The sequence below is a fragment of the Asterias rubens genome, chromosome 8 (genome assembly GCF_902459465.1).
Source record: "Asterias rubens chromosome 8, eAstRub1.3, whole genome shotgun sequence".
Taxonomy (NCBI): Eukaryota; Metazoa; Echinodermata; class Asteroidea; order Forcipulatida; family Asteriidae; genus Asterias; species Asterias rubens.
Genome location: NC_047069.1, coordinates 202417 through 222947, shown reverse-complemented (window position 1 = coordinate 222947; position 20531 = coordinate 202417). Strand labels below are relative to the sequence as shown.

The 20531-nt window shown below is 38.5% G+C and overlaps 2 protein-coding genes across 7 annotated transcripts in view; both read left to right on the top strand.

Moving 5' to 3' along the window:
* Positions 1-10373, top strand: part of LOC117293653 (phosphoglucomutase-2-like) — an 88791-nt gene extending 78418 nt beyond the window's left edge. For both annotated transcript variants that reach the window (XM_033776040.1, XM_033776039.1), the window contains 9 exons: positions 1418-1541; positions 2840-3107; positions 3984-4060; positions 4730-4823; positions 5284-5413; positions 6197-6296; positions 7061-7147; positions 8056-8186; positions 9757-10373. In XM_033776040.1, the coding sequence (XP_033631931.1) occupies positions 1418-1541; positions 2840-3107; positions 3984-4060; positions 4730-4823; positions 5284-5413; positions 6197-6296; positions 7061-7147; positions 8056-8186; positions 9757-9856 (1111 nt within the window). In that variant the 3' untranslated portion in view covers positions 9857-10373. The remainder of the gene's footprint in view (positions 1-1417; positions 1542-2839; positions 3108-3983; positions 4061-4729; positions 4824-5283; positions 5414-6196; positions 6297-7060; positions 7148-8055; positions 8187-9756) is intronic.
* A 4646-nt stretch (positions 10374-15019) lies between these two features.
* LOC117293317 (inverted formin-2-like) overlaps positions 15020-20531 on the top strand; it is a 71440-nt gene continuing 65928 nt past the window's right edge. For all 5 annotated transcript variants that reach the window (XM_033775573.1, XM_033775575.1, XM_033775574.1 and 2 more), the window contains exons 1-2: positions 15020-15136; positions 17913-18386. In XM_033775573.1, coding sequence (XP_033631464.1) covers positions 18008-18386 — 379 coding nt within the window. In that variant the 5' untranslated portion in view covers positions 15020-15136; positions 17913-18007. The remainder of the gene's footprint in view (positions 15137-17912; positions 18387-20531) is intronic.

Here is a 20531-nt window from a genome sequence, read left to right as displayed (position 1 = left end):
TGCTAACCGCCGAGTTCAGCGCTAACGATCACCATTCTACGCTTGAATTGCACGGCAAGCGCCAAATTTCTGTGCTAGTTGTGTAATCGTAGAATGCCTAGTAACGTGGAGTACGCACGCACAGAAGCAGAATTTCCCTGTAACACGTGAAACACGCTTGACCTAAGTGTGGAACTCCCTGCTTCCTCAAGCGCTGATTGTTTGCTTACAGTAAGCAGAAATATGAATTTGGTCTGGTTATTCTTCTATAATCCTTTACCATGTTTGTATGTAATGAATCTGTTTTAATAATATTTGTAACCTGACAAAAAAGTTTCAAAGCACTGTACAGAGCATCTCTGAATAAACGAGAATGATAATAACTAAGCATAAAAGCAAATGGGTTTTTAACAAACTTGAATCTGCAGTAACATTTCTCAGATCTCCAAACTCTCTTGTAGGAAACCAGCAACCTTGTTCCCGGGGTTGATCGTTCTCGTCAACCCCATTTGTCCACAGCATGCCTTGCTCGCTCATAACTTGGGATTTGGTTCATCAAAAACGTGCTAGAATCTAGCACATTTTAATTAGGCCTGTGGCAGATCCACATCAGAGGGAGCCGTTTCTTACAATGTTTTGTTTTACTAACAGCTCTCCATTGCTCCTAACCAAGTCTTGTGCTAATAATTAGTTTTGAGTAATTACCAATAGTGTCCAGTGCCTTTACGCAAAGAAAGGATATGTGGTTTTGCTATACATCGTGACACTTAAGTGTCCCTGAGCATGACACTTAACTATTATTGCTTCTCCCCACCCAGGGGTAAGTGGGTACCTGTGAGGGCAGAGATGGTTTTAGCCGAGTAGCACATTTGTTGCACAGGCTGATAACAACCCAGGGAGCCGAGATGGTTTAAGGAATGATTTAAAGGCAGTGGACACTATTGGTAATTGTCAAAGACCAGTCTTCTCACTTGGTGTATCTCAACATATGCATAAAATAACAAACCTGTGAAAATTTGAACTCAATCGGTTGTCGAAGTTGCGAGATAATAATGAAATAAAAATAACCCTTGTCACACGAAGTTGTGTACGTTTAGATGGTTGATTTCGAGACCTCAAGTTCTAAATCTGAGGTCTCGAAATCAAATTCATAAAAATTACTTCTTTCTCGAAAACTATGGCACTTCAGAGGGAGCCGTTTCTCACAATGTTTTATACCATCAACCTCTCCCCATTACTCGTCACCAAGTATGGTTTTATGCCAATAATTATTTTGAGTAATTACCATAGTGTCCACTGCCTTGAAGGCCCAGTGACCAGGGGTAATAATTTGAAGCACTCTGAGACACCCTTTGGGAGTGAAAAAGCGCTATATAAAAACGTAATACTATTACTATTATTATTTATTCCATGTATGATTTCTATTCTCCCAATACAGAGACCTGAATACGAACTGCCCAGTCCGCATCACATACACCGCTATGCATGGAGTAGGTACAGCGTTTGTCAAGAAGTCGTTCGATGCTGTTGGTTTACCACCTCTGATTGATGTTGTCGAACAGGTTAGACTAGAGTCCAATTAAACAGAGAATTATGCTTAGCAACTTTCTGCTCAGCAAAAGTGAGCAGGATACCAGTTATAGATTGTACATATGACATAGTATTTTGGCTGGTAAAGTTATTATGGTAAAAGTGTATTTTTGTTGTGCTTAGCCACTTTTTCTGCTTAAGCAGACAATTATGCTTAGCAAATGTTTGCCTGCAAGCTCTCATGCTTTGCGCTCACAGTTCAGGGTTTTTTTCTTAAAAAAACTAGTCGAAAACGTTTAGACCAATTAATAACTCACGCCGCAGTAGTGAAGTTAAAAACAATCCACTAGTAAACTAAAGTAGTAGTCCCGGCTGATTTTCTACCTTCCGCCCGGGTAGTAGTTAAAAAGCAGAACAGTTCTTTTCAGAACTGAGAAGTCTCCCGAATTCAAAAAATCTATTTTGTTGTAGAAAATAAAACAAGGCAGTTCTCTAAAAGACAAAATTTACCTGGCAAGTAAACACACACATGGTGTTACTGCAAACCATTGTGTATTGACACCTCACCATGCAATGCCTCAAATCCCAATAGCCAAGAAAGCTTCTCTCCTCAAACAAACTGCGTCTGAACATTCCACGTTGCTGGCACTCCTTCGGTGATCGCTGTTTTTCACATGCCGGGCCATCTCTTTCGAACAGCGTCCCACTTCAGCTCAGAAAAGCAGATACATGTACTTTTTCCAAATGCACAAATAATCTCAAAACATATCTACATGTATTTTGGAAACAATAGCCTTCATACTTAATGTTGTCTTTGTGTATAGCAGAGTTTTGTTTTTTCTTGTCGACAGACATGGCGCACTAGAAATGTTCAACACTATTATTATATATATATATATATATATTTTTTTTTTTTTTTTTTTACCCATATACACCGATGTTTGTAGCACTGTATACTCAGTACGTCAGTACGTGTATATGGGAAAGGAAAAAAAAGGGGAAAAAAAAAAAAATATTCTTTATCCCCGTTGCAAATTTAACATCTATTATTATTATAATTATCAGTGCTGTACACACTGCCAGAAACATAGGATTCGAACTGCCCTCTAGCTGCCGGGCAATCTCGGTAGTCTAGTTGGTAAGACACTGCTCTAGAATTTCAAGGGTCGTGGGTTCGAATCCCACCCGGGTAACATGCCTGTGATATTTTTTCACACGACTCGGGAAAGTACTGAGTATACAATGCTAACACACATCGGTGTATGGGTAAAAACCAAAATAATATTATTATTATTGTTTATATAAGGAATCTACTGTCACTTTTCTACAGGTCGATCCCGATCCCGATTTTCCGACCGTCAAATACCCAAATCCCGAAGAAGGTAAAAGTGCGCTGGATCTAGCCATCAGGACAGCCAACGCGAACACTAGTAATGTGATCTTTGCCAACGACCCCGATGCGGACCGGTTCGCACTGGCAGAGAAACAACCCAACGACAACTGGAAGATCTTCACAGGGAACGAACTGGGAGCTGTTTTAGGATGGTGGCAATGGGTTTGTTACATGAAGAATAATCCCCAGTGCACCGATGGGAAAGGTTAGCCTTTCAGTTCTTAACATGTGGTTGATTTCTGCCAACATATTCACACCGATGCATGGCCGTACAGTCCACGACTGTACTGCTTAAAGACACTGGACACTATTGGTAATTGTCAAAGACCAGTCTTCTTACCTGCTGTATCTCAACATATGCATAAAATAACAAACCTGTGAAAATTTGAGCTCAATCGGTTGTCAAAGTTGCGAGATAATAATGAAAGAAAAACCTTCCTTGCCACACTTACTTGTGTGCGTTCAGATGCTTGATCTCGAGACCTCAAATTCTAAATCTAAGGTCTCGAAATCAAATCGTGGAAAATTACTTCCTTCCCGAAAACTACGTTACTTCAGAGGGAGCCGTTTCTCACAATGTTTTATACTACATGTATCAACCTCTCCCCATTACTCATTACCAAGTAAGGTTTTATGCTAATAAATATTTTGAGTTATTACCAATAGTGTCCAGTGCCTTTAAATTGCTTGTGAAACATTCAATAATATTCGATGGATGACGGAGATATTCCAAAATCAATTCTCAAACTCCCTAAGGAAATTTGAGAAAGTCTCTTTTGGGTGTGTATGCAATGAAAATGCGGACAGATTTAGAGTTTCCGGAAACCTCAGCATGAGTATTGCAACTCCTCCACCAGTCTTGGGATGTGATGAAAGTAGTAGCCAGCAGGGGTACACTTGACGACTTGTTAAGTTGTCATCTGGTCTCAGCCATGTTTCTGAAACGGCAACAAGGTTTAAACCTGTTAACGTATTATGCCAACATAACATAGTTACTCCAACGCATGGTCGTACAGTCAACGGCTGTACTGCTTAAATTGATTGTAAAACTTTGTTCTGTTTTTGTTTGTTGATTAAACAGATGTGTACATGCTGGCAAGTACAGTGTCATCTAAGATTCTGAGCACCATCAGTTTAAAAGAGGGCTTTCAATTTGAGGTAAAAAGAATAATAATAGATAATAATATCGTTGTTATTAATAAATAAGTCATATGTAGCGCTAGATCTACCAAACAAGGTACTCAAGGCGCTGGGTATATACAAACTTTCATAAAGATAGGTTATTGCAGTGATAAATTCTGAGACCCAATTATGTAGCACCTTATGCGTTTACTACGGCGCATACAGTGGCGCATAGCAGCCACTGCCAGGAACAACGGGCAAACCCCTTCTCTTTTCGATAAGTGCACTGGGTTCTTAACGCCCCATCCTTCTTCCTTTATAAAAACATGATTACTAACACAATGTCCATTTATTGCATATTGCTTGTTACTGGTATTCAGCTGATGTTTGCTCATTCTGAAAATCATCAGGAAATTTGGTTGGCTGAAATTTCTTGCCAAGCAAATTTTAGTGCTTAGCAGCTCTATGAAATAGGGCCCTGATATTTGGATCCAGCATGCAGGAGCGTAGTTCCTCAGCGCTGGCCGAGCCGGTGTCTCGTTTCAGGGTGTCTCTGCAGGAAAGACATCTTCTACTACGAGCAGCCTTGCCTTGTGTGGGCTCCTTGATGATGGTTGGGCAAGCGACAAGATCCGAGTGGCGGGTGAACTTATTCAACGATATACCTTGCCTTTAAACTTTATTGTCTTTCATTTTAAAATCCAGGAAACGTTGACAGGTTTCAAGTGGATGGGAAATAAAGCAGATGAGCTCATCAAGCAAGGAAAGACGGTCCTATTTGCATTCGAGGAAGCTATTGGTAAATAGAATTTTGAATTTTTTGTATACTTTTAAAGGAACATTACAGAAGTGTTTTTGCTAACATAACAGTTGCCGGCAGTGTGATAATAATAATAGTGGCTTCTTATATAGCGCTCAAGTCCGTCCCGCAGTGACGCTCATGGGCGCTTCAACATTATTACCCCTGGTCACTGGGCCTTAAATCATTCCTTAAACCATCTCAGCTCCCTGGGGAGTATACAGCCTTGTGCAGCCAAATATGTTGCGCAAGCAAGGCTAATCAATCACAAGAACCAACTCTGCCCTCACAGGTACCCATTTACCCCTGGGTGGAGAGAAGCAATTATAGTGAAGTGTCTTGCTCAGGGACACAAGTGTCACTCTGCTGAAGCTCCCCCAAAATCACGAACCAAAATGGTTTATCTTCTTATTATTCAGTCGTTTCCTTGCACTTGAATCTGATTTTCATTCTTGTAAAGGTTTTATGTGTGGTACAGACGTACTTGATAAGGATGGGGTAAGTGCAGCTACCATGGCTGGACAACTTGCAGCTTTCCTGACATCGACAAGCACAACCTTCACAGAAAAACTGCAGGAAATCTACCAAACGTAAGTGTAGACTGGGCCCCTGTCTTTATCCACAAGGATAAAGACAGGTACTTGCTTTTCCGAACCAGTGATTTCATTGGAAACAATGATGTCATTGGATATACGTGCAGTGACGTAAGCTTTCCACAGTTGACAAACATCACTTCGGACCAATCAGTACACACTTATGGAAAACTTACTTTGATCGCCTGCATGCAGTGTGTCCCTTTAGTTACTTTGTTTATAAGGCAGGTTATACTTTTGGTAATTGTCAAAGACCAATATTCTCACTAATCACAGAGCTTGGACAAGTACTGAGTATACAGGGCTAACACACACACCAGTATAAGGGTACAACCAAAATTTATATACTTTATCCCCGATGCAAATTTAACATCTATTAAATCGTTGCAAATCCCTCTGCTACAATTTAGGATTCGAACTGCCTCAATCTACCGGGCAGTCTCGGTGGTCTAGTTGGTAAGACACTGCTCTCGGATAGCAAAAGTCGTGGGTTCGAATCCTACCCGAGTAATATGCCTCTGATTTGTTTCACTGGCCTCGAGAAAGGACTGAGTATACAGTGTTTACAAACATGGGTGTAATGTCACTCTGCGTTATTCAGTGAATTGTGCATTTTAGAAGACGCGACGTTTACAAGTAAACCTATTGAACACCAAACGGTGAGCGTGGCACAGTCGCCGCGTGTGACGTGCGTGCAGGAGGTCATATGGATAAAACCAAAATGAATACCCCATCCATCCTCTAACTTATAAAGCCACTTCCATTTTGTTTCTATTGCAGATATGGTTTCCACTGCTCCAATAACTCCTACTACCTGTGCATGAATCCTGCCACAATGACAAATATATTTAATAGAATACGAGCTTACGATGATGGTCAGGTGAGATAATAAACATTGTAAATGTAACACTTTGATGAAAAATACATGCTCTCTGATATCCACACAAAGATGCAGCCGATGATTTCGCCAAACTCATCGTAACTTAGGATTAATCTTAGGACTTAAAGGCAGTGGACACTGTTGGTAATTACTCAAAATAGTTTTAGCATAAAACCTTACTTGGTAATAAGTAATGGGGAGAGGTTGATGGTTTAAAACATTGTGAGAAATGGCTCCCTCTGAAGTAAAGTAGTTTTCGAGAAAGAAGTAATTTTCCAGGAATTTGATTTCGAGACCTCAGATTTAGAATTTGAGGTCTCAAAATCAAGCATAAGAAAGCACACCAACTTCGTTTGACAAGGGTGTTTTTTCTTTCATTATTATCCGCAACTTCGATGACCGATTGAGCTCAAATTTTCACAAGTTTGTTATTTCATGCATATGATGAGATACAGCAAGTGAGAAGACTGGTCTTTGACAATTACCAATAGTGTCCACTGTCTTTAAAGGATGGGTACAGTTCCCTACTGCTGGCACTCCTGGGAAATCTGCTACTGTAACTCGTGTGGGAAACTTAAAATTGTGACTGTGACCGTCTTATCACGCAATCTTTCGCCTACCTCTAAACTTTGGTTGATGCCTCGCACGTGCTGCACAGCCTCGGCTTTAATTGTGACTTAGGTATAAGCTGTTGTTGTGTTTGAGTATTGTTATAATTGACTTAACTTGACTAACTTGAGCTGTGTGTTGTTATTGTTTTTCAGTATCCTAGTTCTTGTGGGAGTTTTCAGATTACTGGCATCAGAGATCTGACGACGGGTTTTGATAGCAATCAGCCTGATAACAAAGCAGTAAGTATGGGTTAGCAGACAACAAGACCAGGGGTGGGTTTCATTACAAAGAGTTAAGACTAGTTTCTATCTAGGTCCTAACTTAGGACTAGCCATACGTTTTTAATATCTCCTAGGACTAGCCCGAAGTTGGGACTAGTCCCAATTTTTGTGAAATCGACTCCTTGGCTGTAGCTAGACCAACTTTTTGTATCGGGCTCTAAATCCTCTAAAGTCCACTGAGGGGAAACTGATCAACAAAATTACTCATGTTTAATAACGGGGGCCAATCATTGCTGAAGTACAAGCTTCATGATGCCTGGTTTCCAAACTGTCCGTTGGCAGTGGACACAATTGGTAATTACTCAAAATAATTATCAGCATAAAACCTTTCTTGGTAACGAGTAATGGGGAGAGGTTGATAGTACAAAACATTGTGAGAAACGGCTCCCTCTGAAGTGACGTAGTTTTCGAGAAAGAAGTAATTTTCCACGATTTTGATTTCGAGACCTCAAGTTTAGAACAAAGAATTGACTAGAGTAGGATTTGAACCAACAACCTCCGGATTAACGTGCCGGTGCTCTACCAACTGAGCTATCTAGCCCTATGTTGGCGGTGTCCCTATTTTGTCAATATCTTTGTTCGGGGGTGCCAGTCAGAAGCCATTCAACCGTTAACTGCTGTGTAGCCAGGGATCACACCAAAATTACGATAAAACCTTGGAAGCGGCAGCCAGGGGATCACCTTAAGGGGATGCGACATAAAACAAAAAAGGAACAAATTCTTTTATGGCCATTTGTTACTTGAAAAAGTACTTCGTGTGTGCCTGGAAGTAGAGCGAGGAGTCTTATACATTTCTTCCAGGCACACAATAATTTGGTCTAACAATTGCTAATTTGTTTCTTATTTAATTTGTTTGTTGTTTGCAGGTCCTTCCAGTAAGTTCTTCAAGTCAGATGATAACTTTCAATTTTGCCAATGGTTGTGTGGCGACGCTAAGAGCTAGTGGAACAGAGCCAAAGATCAAATACTACACCGAGATATGCACAGAACCTGCCGGGTAAGTCACCATCAAATTTGAGGCCAATTTCATGGCTCTGCTTACCGCCAAATTCTGCGCTTACAATCATTATTCTCCGAGTACAGGAACCAATTTCATAGAGCTGCTAAGCACAAAAATTTGCTTAGCATGAAATGTTTGCCTTGATAAAAACAGGACTACCAACCAATTTTCCCCAGGATAAGCAAACAACAGCTGAATACCAGTAACAAGCAATGTGCAACAAATGGACATTGTGTTAGTAATCATGTTTTCATCAAGGAAGAAGGATGGGGCGTTAATAACCCAGTGCACTTATCGAAAAGAGAAGAGGTTTGCCCGTTGTTCCAGCCAGTGGCTGCTGAATGTGGTTGGTTATCCTGTTTTTATTAAGGAAGAAATTTCATGCTAAGCAAATTTGTGTGCTTACCAGCTTTATGGAACTGGGCCCTGTGCAAGCGGCAAGTTTCTGCGCTAGCTGTGTACGCGAAAATGCCATGGAGTATGCAGACGCTCAAGCGGATAATCCCTGCTAACTCGTGAAATACGCTTGATGTATGCGTGGAATTCCCTGCGTCTGTAAGCGCCGATGCTTACGGTAAGAAGAGCCACGAAATTGGGCGCTGATCAATCGCAAGACTGGAACACTGATTAAAAGATGTGAGTAACATTTTGTAATTATTGGTAATAATGAACGACAGTATTAATGTCAACAAATAAACACACAATTTACATGGTATAAAGACAAACTTTTTGACAACCTTTTGAATTGCGGGTCAACAAATCTTGATTTTTTTTTTTTTTTTTAGAATAGTGAAAACAATGATGGGGTTTTCACTATTTTCACAGTTTTATTTTTTTACTTTTGTAATTTTTGTTCGTACAAAGTGCAGATTCTGGCCTTTGACAATTTCCAATGGTGGCCCCATGCTTTTAAGTGATGGGCGTCAAAATGTCTTGAAAGATGGGGGTGGGCAGGCAGCGTTAATCATAAGATTTACAGCATGGGGTTCTTTAAAGCTCTTATTGTCCGTGGTGGATTTGATGTCTGTGGTGGTAATGTGTTCCTTTTTATCAATATATTTCGAAAGAGATACAAATATGTTTAAAGGCAGTGGACACTATTGGTAATTGTCAAAGGAATAGCCTTTACAGTTGGTGTATCTCAACTTATGCATAAAATAACAAACCTGTGAATATTTGAGCTTAATCGGTTGTCAAAGCTGGGAGATGAACGAAAAAACACCCTTGTCACACGAAGTTGTGTGCGTTTAGATGGTTGATTTCATGACCTCAAGTTCTAAACCTGAGGTCTCGAAATCAAATTTGTGGGAAATTACTTCTTTCTCGAAAACTATGTCACTTCAGAGTGAGCCGTTTCTCACAATGTTTTATACTATCAACCTCTCCCAATTGCTCATCACCAAAAAAGGTTTTATGCTAACAAATATTTTGAGTAATTACCAAAAGTGTCCACTGCCTTTAAGAGCACCCTCATGAAGTCAAAAATACTGCACATTCGTTGCTATAAACCGCTCGGCCTCGGCACTTCATTCCTTCCTGATGTAAATTATTTTCTCTTTGTTGACAGTGATCAAGAAGCTGCAAAGAAGGAATTACAACGTCTTGTTGACAGTATTGTGGATCTATGGCTGCAGCCAGAAATTAATCAGCTAGTACCCAAAGAATAAGTAACAAAACACCTTAGGCCAAAAAAAAATAAAAACATGGTTAGCGTCTCCCACCCGCTTCCTTTTTAGAGGGCACCTCCTCTTTTTTTTTCTTTTCTTTTTTATTATAAATAAAGATAAAATTATTTTAATGATCTCAGACGAAAAAAACTGAATTTAAAAATTAGCCCAGCTGGTTGCAGAAAAAAGGGGCCCTCCTTCCATTAAAAAAAAAGGCAAGATGCTAAACATGTTTATTTTTTTATATGGCCTTACTACATGAATCAACTGACGGGTCTGTGCCTAATTTCATCAATGAGCTGTATACCAGTCACAAATTGTACATGTGACATGGTAGTTTGGCTGGTAACCCTATTCTGGTAAGCATAATTGTGCTGATTTTATGCTTAAGCAGCTGCCCATATTTCATACAGCCTATTTAATGCACAAAAACTCACAAAGCACAGAATAGTATTGCTTAGCAAAAACAGGTTACTGGCCCAAATTACATTTTAAGTTTGCATTGTCGTGGCTGGTGCCCAACTCATATTTTGCTTAGCAAAGGAAGTTTTCAAGCAGTATTTTCTGCTTAACAGCTTTATGAAATTGGACCCAGGTTGATAAGCTATCTCCGTACAATACACCATGTGTAGCTTGAAGTATGCATAGTTTGCTTTGATTCAAAGAGAAGTGTGCAGCCTAAGTTAAAACTAAACATCGTTCTAAACTATTGTCAAAACTTTTAAAGCATCATTTGGAAAAGCAATCGTTTTGTATGTAAACAATAATATGTCATTTGCATCGATTTGTATACTGAACAAAACAATAACCATAACTGTGTCGTGTTTTTTTGAAACACAAAGTATTTTTCGATAAAGCCATCTCACAAACATGAAGTTATAAATTTGTTAACTTTTGGTAAGAATAATAATAATAGTGGCTGCTTATATATATCTGCGCATATCCGTCATTCAGTGACACTCACGGCGCAATTTTCACTGTTCCGTTCTCTCGAACCAACAGTGGGAACGTTCAAGGTAATTTACGCAGGTGAACAAACCTCATGTTACCCTCTGCGCTGTGCATTATGCGTAGCATGCATCCTTAGCCATGGTACATGTACATGCGTCTTTGTATCACATCACATGATTGGTTCCAATCAAACTTAACAATTTGTTACCGAGATATAACAAGTGCATGTGGATGAACATACATTGTGTGAGCTTATAAAACAGCACACTAATCTAGATCTTGCACTCGACATGTAGACACTATTATGAGAAGTTTTAAAGGCAGTGGACACTATTGGTAATTACTCAAAATTATTATTAGCATAAAACCTTACTTGGTAACGAGTAATGTGGAGAGGTTGATAGTATAAAACATTGTGAGAAACGGGTGTTGAGAAAAGGGGGTAATTTTCCACTAATTTGATTTCGAGACCTCAGCTTTAGAATTTGAAGTCTCGAAATTAACAATCTAAATGCATACAACTTCGTGTGACAAGGGTGTTTTTTCTTTCATTATTATCTTGCAACTTCGACGACCAATTGAGCTCAAATGTTTACAGGTTTGTTATTTTATGCATATGTTGAGATACACCAAGTGAGAAGACTGGTCTTTGACAATAACCAGTAGTGTCCACTGCCTTTAAACACATTTCAGGTTATTATGTTAAAAGCACACAATTACATAATTTTTTATCAGCTCTAAGAACATAATGACTTTGGAAGTGCACCTGAAGTTGAACTATATGTGTCACTGATTTTTTCAAAGAGAAATTAATTACAATTGCTACATTTGCTTCTTCAAGACAGAGAATTACATAATTTGTTTTTGGCTTTGTGAATATATTGATTTGAGAAGTGCACTTTAATGCAGAAAGCCTTGTCTATATATGTCATTTTTTTTTTTTTTTTTTTAAGACAAAATTTACCAAATCCTCTCAAGCAAATTACTCCAAGATGACAGATTTTACAGAAATAAATATTCATCAGGAAATTTGGTGCCAGTGTAAAAAAAAAAAACTTTGAGATTTAAGAAGTGTCTTTTTTTTTGCTTACTGGAGTTATCAATTGCATACTAAAACCTCTAAACTTCAATTTTGTTTCAGATGTTACGAGAAAAATAATGACAATTATGCATAACTATGCTAACAGTGGCTTGATTAATAGTATCATATCATATTTTATGGTTGGTTTTACATGAAAATTTTATGAAGGAAATAATCTTTTTGTTAGCTGTTTGGGTGAAAGAAGTTGTATGTCAAATGTCTCATGATAATTTATCCATATCTTTATAATAGGTCATCTGTTACTACCAACACACAGAGTGATATGTATAAACTTGTGGACAAGTCCTTAAATGTCTGTCGCGGTGATAGCGTTCTTACTCTCAGCCTCCACGCGATTCCGACTCGCTCCCCGTGATTCCTAGGACACTGGCGGTGTTCTCGCGAGACTGCTGGCCTCTGCGAGACTACTGCTCTCATGACTAGGGAGTTAGTAGTCTTCAATCAGCAGCTTCGCACAAAAGCAGTGATCTTGCGAGAGCAGTATTCGATCGTGGAAGCCTAAATCATTACGTCGCCACCATGACTCGACTATCTCACCGCGACAGACCACTAACGACTTGTCCACTGCATTCTGCTTGTAAATTTTAATTTGAAATTGGAAAATGGAAAAACATTTTCAAACCAATTTGTTTGTGTGCAACATTGTGCCTCTTTTCTTGAACACTTTTCGACCATTATTACCTAATACACACAAACAGACCTCTTGATTTGTTTTTTCTTTAAAGACAGTGGACACTATTGGTAATTACTCAAAATAATTATTAGCATAAAACCTTATTTGGTAACGAGTAATGGGGAAAGGTTGATGGTTTAAAACATTGTGAGAAACGGCTCCCTCTGAAATGGAGTAGTTTTCGAGAAATAAGTAATTTTCCACGAATTTGATTTCGAGACCTCAAGTTTAGAATTCGAAGGTCTCGAAATCAAGCATCTGAAAGCACACAACTTCGTGTGACAAGGGTGTTTTTTTCTTTCATAGTTATCTCGCAACTCGACGACCAATCAAGCTCAAATTTTCACAGGTTTGTTATTTTATGCATATGTTGAGATACAGCAAGTGAGAAGACTGGTCTTTGACATTTACCAATAGTGTCCACTGGCTTTAACTGACAGAAATGTTGATTATGTGATAAGAGTACCTGTATCAAGTTTACATGTGGCATTAATTCACGCCTTCGGCTCGGTCGTTTATTGCAGAACTACAACTGGTTGTATTAGGCCACTCAAGATGTTGTTGCCTACTCTAATCCTTTACTATGAAACGACTACAAGTTATCACCAAATTAGTTCACTGTCATTAAATCTTATCTCGAATACTTTCACTTCAACTTTCACTGGTTATAAACCGCTGTTGTGTCTTTGAAGCAGTGGAATGTTGCATTTATATCTGTATGACTAAATGCTGCACTAAATGCTTTCTTTGATTCGCCTTTTCTGTGCTCAAATAAAAAGATGTAATTTGATCCAGAAATTCCTTTGATTGTTGTTTGCTAATTTACGTATTTGATAAGGTATTATTGGTATGTTTTTGTGATGGTATCATGACTTTGTGACCAAAAGGTCAAATAACTTGACAATTTACAAGATAAAAACATCAAAATTTAAGTTAGCACGAGCGTTACAACCAGGGTATATACACTGGTTAAACTTTCACAGTTTTTTTGTTTTACAGATGAAGAAAATCCCTCTCGATGTGGTTTAAATAGTTACATGTGCCCCTTATTGTATTTATAAATTTAGTGCCAATCTATCATTGGTAATTACTCAAAATAGTTTTTAGCATGAAGCCTTACTTAGTAACGAGTAATGGGGAGAGGTTGATAGTATAAAACATTTAATTGCGAGAAACGGCTCCCTCTGAAGTGAAGTAGTTTTCAAGAAAAAAAAAGTATTTTTCCATGAGTTCGAGACCTCAGATTTAGAATTTGAGGTCTCGAAATCAAGCATCTGAAAGCACACAACTTCGTGTGACAAGGGTGTTTTTTCTTTTGAAGTTATCTCACACAACTTCAAGCCCAATTGAGCTCAAATTTTCACAAGTTTGTTATTTTATGCATATGATGAGATACACCAAGTGAGAAGACTGGTCTTTGACAATTACCAATACTGCCAGTGTCTTTAATTTAAAGTACATTCAGTCTAAAAAAGTTCTAACAAGTAATATTTTTAAGCACACCTATATGAATATAATTTGTTTTTATCCTTACATCAATGTGTTTTAAGCACTGCATACTCAGCACTTTCCCAATATCTGAGTTTGGTGAACAAAATAGTTTTAACAAAATTTGTAACTAATTTTTAACTAATTTACTGGAACAAAATATCCACAGGCAAATCACTCGGTTGGGATTCGAACCCTCGACCTTTGCATTGTTTAAGAATGGTGTTGCTTTGATAGTTTTGAAAACAGTGGGGCTCTGTAACTTGTCGAGTCTGTAAGTTGTCAATTTTAGCCCAATTTTATAAAGCTGTTAAGCAGAAAATACTGCTCAGCAAAGAAATTTCTTTGCTAAGCAAAAAATTAGTGGGGCTCTTGTTGTATCAGTGTAAAACCACAGAGCAAGGAAGAGTAAAACTTATAAAAATTTTGCTGGTGACTAGTTTCTGTTGAGCAATATTTTTCTGTGCTTAGCGAGTAAGGTTTTATGCTAATAACTATTTTGAGTAATTACCAAAAGTGTCCACTGACTTTAAGAAGAAAATACTGCTTAGCAAATTTCTGGGGGCTCCAGTTGTATCAGTGTAAAACTTATGAAATTGTTGCTGGTGACTAGTTTCTGTTGAGCAGGATTTTTCTGTGTGTAGCAAGTTGTTATGCTTACAGGCTTTCTGAAATTGGGGGCTGTGATGAATACTGCTTAGCAAATTTCGTTGCTAAGCAAAAAAATGATAGAGGTACCAGTTGGATCAGTGTAAACGTTATGGAATTTTGACTGGCAACCAGTTTCTGAGGGACTTGATTTGACACCATCCACTGTCAGTGTGTAGCGCCCTCACTGTCAAAAGTCAACTATTTTTAAAAAGAAATCCCCTGCAGTAAGATGGAATAGTCCACGGAGGGGTGTGCGTGAAAGACAGTTCGCAAAACACACGCACGGTACGGCCACATGCTTCGCATGTGTGTGTATGGGATTTAATGTACACACTATTTCTAAACGCACGACGTTGACTGACAAGATTTCCACACCGAAGGGACACCTTGCACTGGAAATATCTCGCCTTTTCAGGTAAAGTAAGCACATACTTTCCATATTTTTAATCGTAAAACTACTCTTGCATTCTTATAGACTACTTCCGCAAGCATTGTTGTGCATTTATATCAAACTAAGTTCGTTAGTAACAAGACAACGTATGAAACACAAAATGTGAACGAAGTTTTTCAACTTGTCGTCTGCAAACTTTTCTGCCCAACCCATTTTGTATTTTGTGTACATTAGCTATGGGGGTCGTTTACTCGGCCGTGACACGAGGGGCATGTTTATGATACAAACTGACCGTACTAACTACTAGCTAGCCCTTAAATGATAGACCAATACAAGTCATTTTAGTCTTTACTGCCTTTTTTTTTTGGCGGGGGGTGGGGGGAGTTGAATAATAAACCTGAATGAACTGAATTTAAATTTAAGAGATTAGGAAGAAATACTGCAGTGCTTTTTTTATCAACCATAACGAGTACTAATCTATTTTTCACTGTGTACAGAAAACCCACATCTCTAAAACCATGGAGGTAGAAATAGCTCACCGCTCTTAAACAAAAAATATAAAAATTCCATTCTTTTTACTCTTTTTGGTTTTACCTACATGTATTTTCACATCGGCCACAATCATATGCCACTTTTGTGACAAAATACACCAAATGAACTACAAATATGCATACTGAACAACTTTTTGCAAATCTCGACCTGTCACCTTTGTAATTGTATAGTGTTAAAGCTGTAGGAAAACTTCAGTATCCTGCCACCACTTGTTCACTTATTTTTACAAAAATGAATATCTCATTTGAGTAAATTAGATATTACTACTGTATTATTTTATTTCATAACGAATAAAAAAGTAGTGACAGTGAGTGAGGATACAGAAACCTTTCCAAGCTGTATTCGACAAACTCAAGCACTTTATGAATCATTTTATACCTGAGTGATTGTTTATGGATAAATAACATTCAGTAAACTGCTTTGTGGTTTTCAAACTGTTGTTCATAAAAAGAACACGAACAAATGTGTACCCATGATTGTGGCTGTGTTACATGGCCAATGGGCTTGCTGAATTCGCTAATAATTGAATAGTATACAAATAGTCAACAGTTTTGATAACACTACAGACCAAACATAGCACAGAGATTAGTAACACTTCACTTAACAACACTGATATAGACCATTCCAACTGAGCAATAGCACCGCACGCTGCACATGTCTACGCCGACATTGCTGGGTTTCGGCAGCGCAAGATTTTGTATGAAGGCATGGCAAAATCGCCTTCTTTTTAACTTTTTAAGTGTCAATTCCTCAAAACATTTTTTTCATGCCTGTCGCCAGACAAACAAGGCCTGAAGGCCACTTCAAAGTGTAGGCTACAAAGTACAATCAAATATTTGTTATGGGGCCATAGCCACAAGTGTCACGACTGGGACTCGAACCCACACTCTTAACTGCTAGGCCATAATTGTGTTGAATATAGGCCTACTATATGAAATAATATTTTTAACTAAACTGAAAGTAATACTGAAATTCTGTCAAAGCCTTACCTAAGTAACACATTTTAGAGACCCTTCCATACAGTTTCAGAGTCTATCACACTAACTTGCCTATTGTCTGTTTCAGGATACAATTATGTAATATTACATATTGGTCAGTGTTCTATACATCTTTATGTTATGCTGTCCTGTCACAAAAGTATGTTTTTAAATCTTTAAAAAAGACACCAAAAAGAAAACAATCAAAGAGTCTTTCTCAAAGAGGATTTGAACTGCCTGTAGCTACTGGCAATTTCAGTGGTCTAGTTGGTAAGGCACTGCTCTAGAATCGCCATGGTTGTGGGCTCGAATCCCACCCGTGTAGTATGCATGTGAATATACTGACCTACACACATCAGTGTATGGGTAAAACTCAAATTAATATCCAATAAGGAAACGATTAATTTGTTGTCTTTGCCTTTTCTTCATCTTCCCAGCTTTGATTTTGATCAAACTTCTTGAGGTCAACCTTTTGTCTCATCATTCATCTCTTGTTTTGTCTGTGTGCTTACTGCCTCTCTCTCCTTCTATCTCTTCATCTTTTTCCACCTGACTGCTTCTGCTGCACCATTAAACCGTTTCTGTGTTTGTTATCCACAGGCCTTGAATTTCATCTTTGAAAGGGCAAGACCGTTTCCATTTTGCAAAGGGCATTTCCTTTTTAAAATCTTAAAGTCAAGGGGCACCAAGGCCAAGACCAAGGGCAACGGAGGCAGTGGCTTACATGTATGTGGCCTGTTTTTAGCCTTTGAGAAAGAACCTATAGATGGTCAAAATGTCAGGTCACTAGCTATTTTTAGCAATCGGTCCTGTGGGTGTTTTTTTTTTTTCTTCATTCATTCCAAGATATTTATTTCCATTCCAACAGATAATCGAAATAACAAATGGGGGGATTTAACCAGAAAAGTTAAAGCTTGTGGTTGGTTCACCAAACAGGTAGTCGTGACTGTTTTTGTAGTAGTCGTGGTGGCACGATTAATCAATTTAAAAACTGGTAGTCTCGACTCGACTGAGCAATCAACTATCGTAACTTATGACATTATTTGCATAAGTCACCTAGGCCCAGGCCTGTATGCTTCGTTTTTGAAAGGGCAAGGGCACCAAGGCATTTTATCTTTGGCAAAGGGCACCCTACATGTATGAGGAAATTGTAAATTTCTACTGGAGCATTTCAAGGGCACCAAGGCAATGGCAAGGGCCAACGGAGGGAATCACCTTTATAGTTACAAGCAGTTTGCAATCAGCTAAATCTATTTTATTTTCTACTACAGGAATCAAAGCTATGTACAACTCCTGATAGTCATGTGTGGTTGTCGTAGTTCGACCTCCTCTTGATTATTAAGGAACAACCTGTTCCATAGTCACCATGTTCAAGAAGCTAGCCCAGCGAGTGAGCAAAGCCAACAGGCCAGAGGAGCTTGACCTCTTAGATCATGGAGGCAACTTGGAGAATAGCGAGCCGGAGCTCTGCATCCGGCTCCTTCAGCTCCCGACCCTTCATAACTACACCGGTCTGAAGAAGCGCATAATGAACGGCGACAGGGAATGGCTGCAGCGTTTCCTGGAGTTGGATGGCCTGGACGTCCTCTTGGAGTCCGTTGTGAGATTATCCAGCAGGGGGATGAACCTGGCCTATGCATATCTTCAGATCGAGGTGGTGAATTGTATCAAGGCGGTTATGAATTCCAAGGCGGGACTGGAGTACATCTGTGAGAATGAGGAGTACACACGCAAACTGGCTGAATGTAAGTGAAATTTTTGATTTCTTTTATTTGAAAATAAACACATTTTACTCACATTGTTTTTCACAGATCAACCTGTTAGCTTTTTGTCTTCAGGCATACTCACATTGTACTCATTTTTTTTTTTGAACTGATTAATCTATAGTTTGTTTTCATCAGTATAAATTAGACATCCAAACAAGTCTCCTGTAATATTATTTAAATGATTTGGGGGATTGAACAAAGAATTGGCTTAAGTGAAATTCGAATCAACGACCTCCGGAATAACGTAAAATTATTTAGACATAAACTAGCAAGAAATTAGCAAGGTTGCAAGAAACCTGCATAAAACAATAAGGGCATCCAACGCAACAATTTTCCACCAGTACCTTCGTAACCTTGTTCATAAACAGAATGTAAAAAGTTGCCGAAATGTCCACTCCGTTTGCTTACAGTTTAAGCCCACTCGGCTACCTTTTTTCAGAAAGTAGCGAGAACGAGTTTGGTGTGATGTGGGCTTTTTGAAGTTGTCATTTTAACAGTCAGTAGTCTTTAAAAAATGGTTTGGTCAAAACCTTTTTTAATTGGACATTTAAACAAATACTGTTATAAGAATTGTCAGTTCTTTTATGTTTCACAAATTTGCAACGTGTGATCTTTGAATGACCTTACAGTTAATCACTTTAATGACTTAGTGATATATTTTATTGGAGCCTTTGGTGTCACCAGGCACTAGTCCTGAAGAGGTTGCTGGACAATTATATGCAGATAAGAGTAGTGTGATTGAACCAAACATCGCCCTAGTATAATGTTAGGGTTGAACAACCCAGTGACATGTTTGTTCTGTGGCGCTTACAGAATTGATAAGCCGTTTGGTTCCAGGTTGGGTTTGGCCTACCTGTGTTGTTTGGTATTCCTGATAGATTTTTTACATTGTCCCAATGCCTAACACTTTATTGTAAACCAGCACAAAGGTTTTCTTTGATTGATAAATGGTCTAATGTACTGCAGCCCTGGGCGGCAGTACTGATTTATTTGTCCGTTTCATAAGTTTACTAACTTCATCCTGCAGAGTGGTTGGGGATCAATGACTGAAACTGCTCCATTTTTCCGAATCACAAAAGAGATTTCTCGAAAGATTTCTTCTGACACTTGGGTGTATCAGCAAATTGATCTTAACACTGATGCATCAGTGCATGTCAATCGAATTGAGTCAGAATGCTACCCGAGTTGTAAAATGCAGTGCGAAAAATTGAATTATGAAAGTATAGTGCCCTATATAAAAGCAAAATCTCACAAGAAATCCTTGAACTGGTTGTCAAGCAGGCATGATACTTCACGGAGGCAACAAAGGCGATTGCCTCCATGCCCACTGGTCCATTGCCTTGGTGCCCTTGAAATGTTCTTGACAGTAGAAATGTACAATCCCCTCATAGGGTGCCCTTTACCATAGAGTAAGGCCTTTACCAAGGAGAAAATGTCTTGGTGCCCTTACCCTCAACAAAACCTGTTACAAAAACAGGAAATTGAGTAACCCTTTGCAGATTTTGTATTCGACAAACTCAAGCACTTGTTATTTATCATTGACGCAGCAATTGTAAACAACATTGAGATAATAACTGCTACATGTTCATCATTGGTTCCAAACCGTTGTTCATAAAATGGACACGATAAATATAAAATTGTGTACCCATTATTGACACTGCACATTTGCAAACTTTTCAAAACTTTACGAGGTAATTTATTGATGGAAATATTCCCAACCATAGTGCTACTTGACTGATCTGTAGCTTAAAAATATGAAACTCATAAAAAAAAGAAATAATCATAATTTATAAATATGTTGATTCCCCGTTCAGTTTCCAAACAAAAAAATTAATCATTTCCTGACAAAGCTTTTGATACATGTTCCTCTTCTCTAAGTAAACAATTTTAGTGCATTTGATACATTCATGAAAAAAATTACGCATAACACAGCCTATATCTATTAGTGCTTGCAAGTCTGCACAGTCGTTGAGCATCACATGCATTTTGACCCTACGTGAAGCAAAGCCTGAATTGAAATTTACAGAAATTAGTTAACTCATTTTTTTAAGTTTTAACAAGAAGGACATTGGAAGAAACTTTAAATAAATAGTAAAATTGCGGGTACAACCATGTGTAGGTAAA